The sequence below is a fragment of the Salvia hispanica genome, chromosome 4 (genome assembly GCF_023119035.1).
Source record: "Salvia hispanica cultivar TCC Black 2014 chromosome 4, UniMelb_Shisp_WGS_1.0, whole genome shotgun sequence".
Taxonomy (NCBI): Eukaryota; Viridiplantae; Streptophyta; class Magnoliopsida; order Lamiales; family Lamiaceae; genus Salvia; species Salvia hispanica.
This window is the reverse complement of record NC_062968.1, coordinates 9,505,116-9,514,733: the sequence shown is the minus strand read 5'-3', so window position 1 is coordinate 9,514,733 and position 9,618 is coordinate 9,505,116. Positions and strand designations below refer to the sequence as shown.

The window sequence follows — 9,618 nt, the reverse complement described above, 5'->3', positions numbered from 1 at the left end:
AGTTATGATTTGATGTCCATCGGCTTGAATGAGAAATTGGAAGCATTATTTGAAAATAAGATATTAGGTATTGTACCTATTGAAAATTTAATAACATATTATGGATAATTGAATTTTTCAAAATCAATAATCAAACTTTTGCTTAACAGAAAATGCAAAGGTATATTTAATAAACCCATAAAATAATCATTGCATTTAAGCTACGAATTCACTTATCTTTTTTATTTGCTACTTATTAAAGTACAAGTACGAGAAAATAAAATTTGAGAGAAAAAGGTAATGAATCAAAAAATAGTAAAAAAGTCATTTGCGCAAGTTAAAACCAAATTAGTAGTATTTTCTTTATTATATACTATATTTAATTTTATCATTGTTTTTACAATATATTGGTAATCTAACAATATTTATGTACAAAGGAAAAATGACGATATCCAACTCGTGTTCAACTATTTAGTTCGTGTTTTGTTTCTTTGAAAGACGCACACAATTTTACTTGAGATAGCATCACTTGAGTTTCCGTTCAAAAAAATAAAACATAAACTAAATAGTTGAACACAAGTTAGAGCATCGTTCTTGTTCCTTCGTCTATAAATATATATATTGTTACGTTACTAATATATTGTAAAAAACAATTATAAATTTAAATACTCCCTCCGTACCTTGTTAATTAGGGCGTTTTTTCGGCACGGAGATTAAGAATAGTGTGTTAAGTGGATAGTGAATAAAGTAAGAGAGCCGAAGAGAGAATTTAGTAAGAGAGATTTACTTTTTGCAAAAAATAGAAATGACTAAATTAACTTGAAATGTTTCCATATAGTAAAATGATCCAATTAACATGGAACGGAGGAAGTATATAAGGAAGAAACATTGTAAATTTGGCTTTAGCTTGTGCAAATGACATTTTTCCTATTCTTCGTTTCAATACCTTTTTTCGCTCAAGTTTTTTTTTATTATTTTCTCTTAGTTGTATTCTAATATCAAGTATAAAGATAAGTGAGTTCATAAATTAAATGAAATGATGATTATTTGGATATATAAAAATTTTACCTTTGCATTCGTTGTTCTCCAACAAATAAGAAGTTTGATCCATTGATCTTCAGAAATTCAATCATCCAAAATATGTATTACAAACTCAATAGATTCGTCGGCCAAATACCTTGCTTATAAAATAATGCTTCCGATTTCACTATTTAAGCCTGATGGAGGCCAGAATCCACTTCTCGAAAATGATAGCAACATTAGATCGAAACTACATTAGGCATAGCCCGAAAATATTATAAATACATACTTATATAGTAAGAAGTATAAAAATGCATGATATAGGTAAGACTTCTACTTTTCTTTTCAATAATGTTTGCTTTAGGTGCATTGTCTTGAAGCATATAAAGAATAAAATAATTTGTAGACTATATCATCGTCTAAAACTTGTAGAAACACATAGTATTTCTTAATAAAATTATAAAAACGACCAAACAAACATTCAAGTATTGATCAGTACCATGTTCATAAAAATCTCAAAATTAAAACACTTAAAACTAATCACTACAACCTAGAACGTATGTATTACTATTAATAATGTTGAATTGTAAATAAAATTAGTAGTATGTTAAACTAAAGCAAAACAAATCATTAAAACTGTTACTCCATAATAAAGCACATAAAAAATTGAGCAGAAATAAATATAGATGGTGGGGCGTGCATAACAAAGAGATTTAATTTAATTTATCCCTATAATATACCTGGATTCAAATTTAATCTCTTGCTATTGAATTGAGTACAACCCTGCTCCGGTTGGAGGTTGTTTGGTGTGGCGGCGGCGGCTGCGATTCTACACCTACAAGAAATTTGGTGGATTTTCGTCTTTTTTATAGAGGTTTAGTTATATTTTAACTAGGGTTTAATAAATCCTTTCTCAAATCTTACAAATAGTTTTTTTCCTTATATAAATTTGTTATGTATATTCTTTTAAAGCACTCTTTTGCAAATTTTCATACTAATCAGTTAATAATAATAGTAGTAAAAAAAATAATTTTGCAGGTTCAATTATATCTCTTGTACGTATCTCCAGGTTTATTATTCCATTTATCTAACCATAAGTGAGTCACGTATTTTTGTGGATTGTCCCACCAAAAATAAGTCATTTCCATTTTTAGAAATATAGAATATTTTTTTCTCTTACTTTATTCTTTCTTTATTTCTCTAGTTTACCATTTCCTACAGTTTAATTTCTCTTTGCTTCACTTTTTCAATAACATTTCTTAAATTTCTTGCCAAAAAAAACATTTTGCTTGTAGCAGAATGAAGATAAACTTATGTGTAGTAGTTTATTTTAGGACATTGACGACTAATATTTCTACATTTGCTATGGAATTCAAATTGTGGAATTGAAAGATTTGGAATTGCAATTCAATTTCAAATTTAAATATTTTTGTGATACCAAAATATTGAAATTAGAATTGAAGACTCCAATTTCATGTTCCCTAAAAGAACCCAATTTGGTTGTTGGACAAAGTTTTCAAATTGGTCTTGATAAATTACGAGAGTGAACCATGTGAAGGCAAACAATAGCCCCAATAATATTTTATTTTTCTTGATAAATTATCAATGGTTTATTATGTCTATTGATAATTTTTAAAAGAAAATCAAGACATATCTTATTAAAAATAACTTGAAATTCAAAGTCATTTTCTTTTGTTTGGATGCTATTAGCCGAGTTTTGTAACCACAACTCATTCACACATATCATAAAAGTACATTAGAAGAGATATTGAAATATACTCCTAAACAATATTTTCGTGAAAAGGGTAATATATACACAATTCAAATTAAGGCCAACTGAAAAGTTGAATATTTTCACAGTAAATAAGGTATAGATAAAATGCTGAGAAACAGAATTTATTTATTTATTCTAGCTTCATATAGATACAAATGGAGACAGTAGTTGCCCTGCCTACACACACACCAAAGTACCAATATTCATTATTTTCATAAATCCTATATACTGTTGATTTGTTTGGTATGTAAGGAAAAACAGAAAAACACAAATCTCAGTCACATTTCGACAATATGAATTTTGTTATCGTTTTCCTTAAACAATCCTGCCATAATCTGTTCCAGTTTTTAGCAGCATGTGCTGAACCACTAACTGGATGAAGAATTGTTGAGTATCACATTGATGGCTTTCATATCCAGACGACAGTATCACTATGGAGATAAGTTATGCAATATATGGAGTATTACCTTGAAGGAAGTGCAGGAGTGAGCAATGCTGTAATAAGATTTCCAACCTTCTTTTGGAGAGTAGCATCAGGGAATTGTTCTATAACCTCAGCTGCGAATGAAAAAATCAGAGCTTTTCTTGCTGCAGACTTGTCAATCCCACGTGCTTGGAAGTAGAAGAGCTGGTCTTCTTCCAAATCACTGATTGCAGCTCCGTGGGAGCATTTAACGTCATCCGCTATGATTTGGAGGTTCGGTTTCACATTCACAGTTGCTCGAGGCTCCAAAAGGAGGCTCCTCGAAAGTTGTCCTGCATCTGTCTGTTGGGCTTCTCTGTTGGGAAATTATTATGGAAATTGTAATGAGAATCATCTGAAATACACAATAAGTTGAGCCTGTTGAGGCATGAAACATTGATATAAAATCCGTACTACTTCAAACAGAGGTTTCCAGCAAAATTAAGCACCGGCAATTGTTAGCGTAGAGATTGTAAGCACTTTGCGCAATCAAAAACATTGGTCGCACTAACAAAATTGCTGAAATTGCAACCTCCTGTTCGTGCAAAATGCATTCTCATGAATAAAATTATCATACCAGGACCGAGAGTCCAATTTTTATGTTAAATTGGTTAAGTTTGTCTGCTAATATACATCTGAAATCTTTATCAGGAAACAAAAATTCCATGTACAGTTTTCTTCTACATGTGCACCAGAAATCACAATAAGTCAACATTAAAAGCGTTTAACATAATAGTATAATACTATAAATCACCTTCGCATCACCTCAATTAAGGAACTGATATAATGATATGTTTGATTTTTTCTAGGAGCTGTCATGATGATGCGCTAGTAACTTAAAGGATCGAGAGGAAACTCCAATACCTGTTGACTTGAACATTTCCATCAAAAACAGCCTGTCCTAGCGAATGTGCTACAATAACCTTGTGAAGTTGCCGTGAGAAACCTCGTGGATGGTCCAAGACAAGCTTACTATGCAAGTCTTGCAGCTGATCACCGATTGACAAGTGAAATGATGATAACTCTGTTACAGTATCTGGCCCTTCTTGCTGCACATGGACATTGTGCCGGCTCAGTTTTCCACCAGTGCTGACTTCAGTTAGCTCATAGACACTTTTTGATCCCTGCATTCACCAAGCTTGAAAAGTGAACCCAACCAGAAAAGGAGCAACTGAACAGTTATGGATGACTATATCAAGCAACTCTACACGCTACATAACAATAATTATTACTCGATTAAATATCTGCCTCAAGATGACAAAAATGCTCTAGTTGGGAACTTTTTAACAGGCAACGACTAAGGCTGGCAGCATATATGGCATGCCAGTACATGGGCATCGTAAAAGCTTCTTAGAGCATCTCCAGCGGCGCCCTTCCCGTCGGACGTCGGAGAGGCTTCCAGGAAGGGCCCCGGGACGTCCGCCTTTAAGGCGTGGAGGGACGGACGCGGGAGGGGCGCGGTCGTCGGGAGAAGGGCGTGCCGACGTCCGCCGCGAAGGGCGCCATTGTGGCGAGTCGCGGACGTCCGGCGCGGACTTCCCAATATTTTCATTTAAAAAAAAAAAAAAAAAATATACATACACGGCTCGTTGAAAATTTAATTCCGTAACGTAAATTGAATATTTGTGAATTTGTGAATTTTTTTTATTGTGGGAAGTCCGCGCGGGAAGGGCGATGGAAGTCCGGATTGTGCAGTGAGAAGTCCTCATGACGTGGCAGGAGGGTGAGAAGTCCTTATGACGTGGCAGGAGGTGTTTTTGGGAAGTCCGATGGGAAGTCTGTAGTATTGGAGATGCTCTTAAAGCAACTTATGTCCAAAACACACATTTCTTGTTGTGACTACACAAGGTACACTTCTGCTGATTATAAACATTTTCTTGAAAATTTCATACTCCCTCTCTCCCAGCCTAAGTGAGACGTTTATATTTTGGCACAGGAATTTAGGTAGTGGTGTTTAGTGAATTAAACTATAAATAGTAAAGTAGGAGAGAGAATAGAGTAAGAAAGAGAAAGGGAGAATAAAGTATGGGAGATAAGAGGATAAAGTAAGAGAGAGAAGTGAGTTAATTATTGCCAAAAAAGATGTCTCACTTAGGTTGGGACCAAAAAGTAATACGTCTCACATAGGATAGCCTAGGCCTATCATCAATTGTACATGCAGTATAAGCAACTTCATAACCTATACGAGGAATGGATGATATGTGGCAGCTTATAAAATGATGAAATATTTCGTTCAATATGATTTCAAATGGCAAACTTTTGAAACTGCAATAGAAAATAATTTCAGTGATTTCCCAACTCCCAAGTCCGTACTTGAAGCTATTGTATAATCTCATTAAGTCATATTTAGACACACTTACATTTGCATAAAAAACTCCAAACTTTAAAAAAAGACACACTTAAGTTTGCATAAAAATTCCAAACTTCTAAAAAGTGAACAGTGTAGCATACAAAAATCTGAGGTGGTGACATTTATATGATAGTTGTTTTAAGTTAACAGTGTGTCATTTACTCATTTGTCAAATAGCGGCTATGGCGGGGATATGGCGCTATAGCATATCAGTTTTTAATGAAAACGCCATCGCCACAACGCTACATGGCATTTTTCTGTGGCGGCCGCCATGCCCGCCATGACCGTGGCGCCATGGCGCCACCATATCCCGCCATGGCGGTATTTTAGCCCAATGGCGCCTTTTATTGTGCTAATTTTGACTTTTTAATGGGGTTTTTTACTTTTTAATTGAATTTTGCATAGGCCCAAAACTAAACCAGCCCACCCCAACAATTCTAACCCATTTAATATTTAATTAAAATGAAAAACTAAACCCTAATTCAACCAACGGCTACTCCTTCCACAATCTGCCGCCCAGCCACTCGCCGCCGCCACCGTCGCGCCGCCGCCGCCTCCAGCAGCCCAGCACCCTACAGCCCCTCCTATTCACAATCTGCCTCCTAAACCCCACTCATCCCCACTCAGCCACCGCCCAGCCACTTGCCGCCGCCACCCCCGCCGCCCCCCTACAGCAGCCCAGCACCTTCCAGCAATGTGAATATAACAAAAAATTGCATGATAGGAACAAGCTTAGTGCAACCGATGGATTTGATCCTATTATTCTCGATGATATTGATGAGTGCAATGAGTGGCTAGTTGGGGAGTTGGATGATGATGATGATGATATTGATGGTAGTAATCATTTGGTTCATGATGACGATGATACACTTGATTGGAACATGGTGTATAAGGCTTCGGGTGTTGGAGAGCCTAGGACATATACTAGGTCAAAGAAGAGGAAAGAATCTTCTACATCTAGTTCAAGTTGTCTTAGAGTTTCTAAGAAAAAGGAACCTATCATACCTAGAAAAGGGAAAGGGAAAGGGAAAGGGAAAAGGCTTGAGCTTGTAGATGAAGAATTGGAAGAGGAAGAATTTGAGGATAGTGTAAGTGGAGATCAAGAGGATGAAGCAATGGAGGATGAAGATGAAATGGATGCCGATGATAGTGATGATGATGAACTAGAAGACTATGTTGAGCTTGATGATTGATGTCTATTGAGCTTATCATGGTTTTATGTTTTGTTGAACACATTTACTCATTTGTCAATTGTCTGTCCTCAACTACCCACAACATTAGTCTAAGAAGTAAGAACAATATTATGAGTAATGCCCTAACTAACTGAATGGTAGACCTATCTGTCATATGCTTGCCTTGTAGAATTGATAGTGGAAACAAAAGAAAATGAAAAAGAAAGTCTTGAAAGGTTCTATCTTCCAGATAACAAGCATCTGTCCTATGCATACAAAAATTGTCGCTATCATCAATCACAGCTTAGCTATCCTTCAATAGAATCAAGAACAAAAACAAGAGGAAACAAATACTAAGATTTTCTTCCCTTTTCAACCATTTTGACAACAGAAGGGATTCTATTATTTTCTTTTCGAGAAAATGGACACTAAAATTTAGGTAAAATTGAATGCTTAGAGACTAAGAGTGGCTAAGAAATGCAAAATCCTAGTGCAGGGAAGCTAATTTCTAAAATAAGATAATGTTCCCCCTCTTTATCATGTAATGCAATCTCAATGAAATAAGATGATTTACATCTACATTTCTACACTATTCACTTGCTGCTGGAGATGGAATTCAAGTATAACATCTTTTACCATTTCATATTCATTCATTTTTTAATTTTCTTCCAAATCAATATCACTCAGAAGGAGGCCATTAGGCAGTTTCCACATGAGAATGTGAACAAACAAAGCATTCAAAGTAACAAAATGTAATACATCGCAATCAAGTAAAGATAAAGCTCGAGAATTAGATGCAAAACTACCTACCTGGCAAACTGAAGTCCACTTAACATGTGCAGCACCTAATGACTGTGTTTGGATGTACGAGTGGCTGACCTTTGCCCCGTCGCTAACAACGATCTCCATAACTGAATTCGTCCAATAACATCTGTCATCCCCATCTCCACCAACATACTCCTCGACTATACCAATATCCCCACCTTTCTCAACCAAAACCAGCACTCTCGGGTTCGAAATTGGCAGAGATTTCGAGCCCTTATAGCTCCTATTCATCGAAAAGAATCTCAAGTGCAACGGTTTATCAACCTTGCAGCCCTCAGGCACATACACAAGAACCACATCAGGAGCACCCACACCATTGAGAGACCAAAACAAGTCCCCTTGAAAATTGGAGACGTATTTCGACACCTTCTCCATCAACCCCTTCGAATGGAGATCCGATAGCCTCCCAACAAACACCCCATCGGGCAATTCGGATAAATTCGACAACGATTCCACCAAATAACCGTCAATTATTGCAATATTAGGGGAAATTGAATCGGAAAAACCGCTTAGCGCGTCCAAATTCTGCGTAGGCGCTAGGGTTACGGGATGAATTTGGGAATTCCTGATGAAGGAAGTGTCTGTGAACCTAAAGGGCTCGTCTTTTCTAGAAGGCCAGGGCGTGGTGAGGAGGGATTGGGAGGAGATGTCCCTGAGCTTCTGGAGCGGCGGAGGAGGGGAGGAGGAGGAGGAGGAGGCAATAGAGTCCTCGAGAGTCTCTGCAAGGCGGAGAACGTGGGGGTCTGAGAGGGTTGCGAGTGTTGGGGGGTGGGAGAAGTGTTTGGTAGAGGTGGCTCGCGGCGGTCTGGCACAGGGGCGCGGCGGCGGGCATGGCTTTGGGAGGTAAGAGTTGAGAGCTGAGATAGACATTGGCTCCGCCGTCTGAATAGCAGTGATTCGCCGCAGCTGCTTTTGACCACCGAAAACTGGTAGCTGCTAGTAATTTCGATACTATAATTGTTATTGTTAATTATAATTAAATAAGATCATATTCAAATTAAGAGCCTAGATTATCATTATCGGAATATCAATACGAAAAAAAAATATTAATAAGGAATTTACAACCAATTAGTTGTAACTAACTTTTGAAGATATCTCATAACTTTAAAACGCATACAATTTTCTCGATTTAAATTAATTTTTCGCACAATATATGTCAAATTAAAGATAATTTCGTAAAGATTCTATCGAGATCTCACTTGCATAAGTTCCGATGTTAAAATTTTAAAAAAAAATTCAAAAATTTTCAATTTTTTCGTACAACAACAAATGTCAACATAGTATATAAAATATGTCAATATAATACATGTAGAATGTCATTCTTAAATCAATGGGTTGACATTATCAAAGTATTGTGATGATATTTTCAAAACATTATATGGACATTTACATCCAAAACCCTAATTTGGTAGTTTTTTTTTATCTTTTTCGATTTAATTAATAAAAATAAAAATTACAAGTGGCAAATTTTAGACCACTAGATTTTTGTTACCGAACCTGGCAGATGCTGTTACCTAGACCGCACTGGCCGAATGCTTTAGCCTAGGAGTTGCTTTTACCGGACCTGGCAGATCCAAAAGAGATGAAATTGAAGCAAAAATCAGAAGTCGTCGTTCGGACCTGGGAGAATCAAAAGTTGGCGACGGGAGCAGAATGGAGCGAGAGCAAATTATTTTAAAGAGTCTTACTCAAGGGCAAGGGCGTAAAATCACCAGAGGGATACCCTAGGGATCGAGCCTCACATATATAAAGAGCTCAACCTTGAAGAACAAGACATGGGTGAACAGCCACTTCTGCACTTTCTTAGCTCTAGCTTTCGTTCCATACTTTAGTTCCACACTTCAAGTTTCTCATTTCGATTGCTGCGCACTTGGATATGGAGGATTCTGGCCACCGTGGTTCTCACCATCATCGTTGTTATTTTGCTGTGTAACACCGCCTTGTGAAGGCGAAGAAACAATCTTTACTTGCTTTCGTTTAAAACTTGTTGGTTTTTAGTTCGCAACTCTAGTTCTAACTTTGATCTACTGGATTC

General features: G+C 36.5%; 1 protein-coding gene across 2 annotated transcripts; it reads right to left on the bottom strand.

The window, feature by feature from the left end:
- Nucleotides 1–2,879: 2,879 nt before the first annotated feature.
- LOC125222275 (protein ABCI7, chloroplastic) lies at nt 2,880–8,511 on the bottom strand. Of its 2 annotated transcripts, none has more exons than XM_048124797.1 (4): nt 7,569–8,511; nt 4,101–4,360; nt 3,241–3,552; nt 2,880–2,950 (listed from the first exon to the last, which is right to left on the bottom strand). In XM_048124797.1, exons 1-4 carry the CDS (start codon nt 8,451–8,453, stop codon nt 2,896–2,898), a joined length of 1,512 nt encoding a protein of 503 aa, XP_047980754.1. In that variant the 5' UTR covers nt 8,454–8,511; the 3' UTR covers nt 2,880–2,895. The 2 variants fall into 2 exon arrangements, with proteins under 2 accessions (XP_047980754.1, XP_047980755.1); XM_048124798.1 differs by having other exon boundaries at nt 2,880–3,145; nt 7,569–8,510.
- Between the last annotated feature and the right edge of the window lie 1,107 nt (nt 8,512–9,618).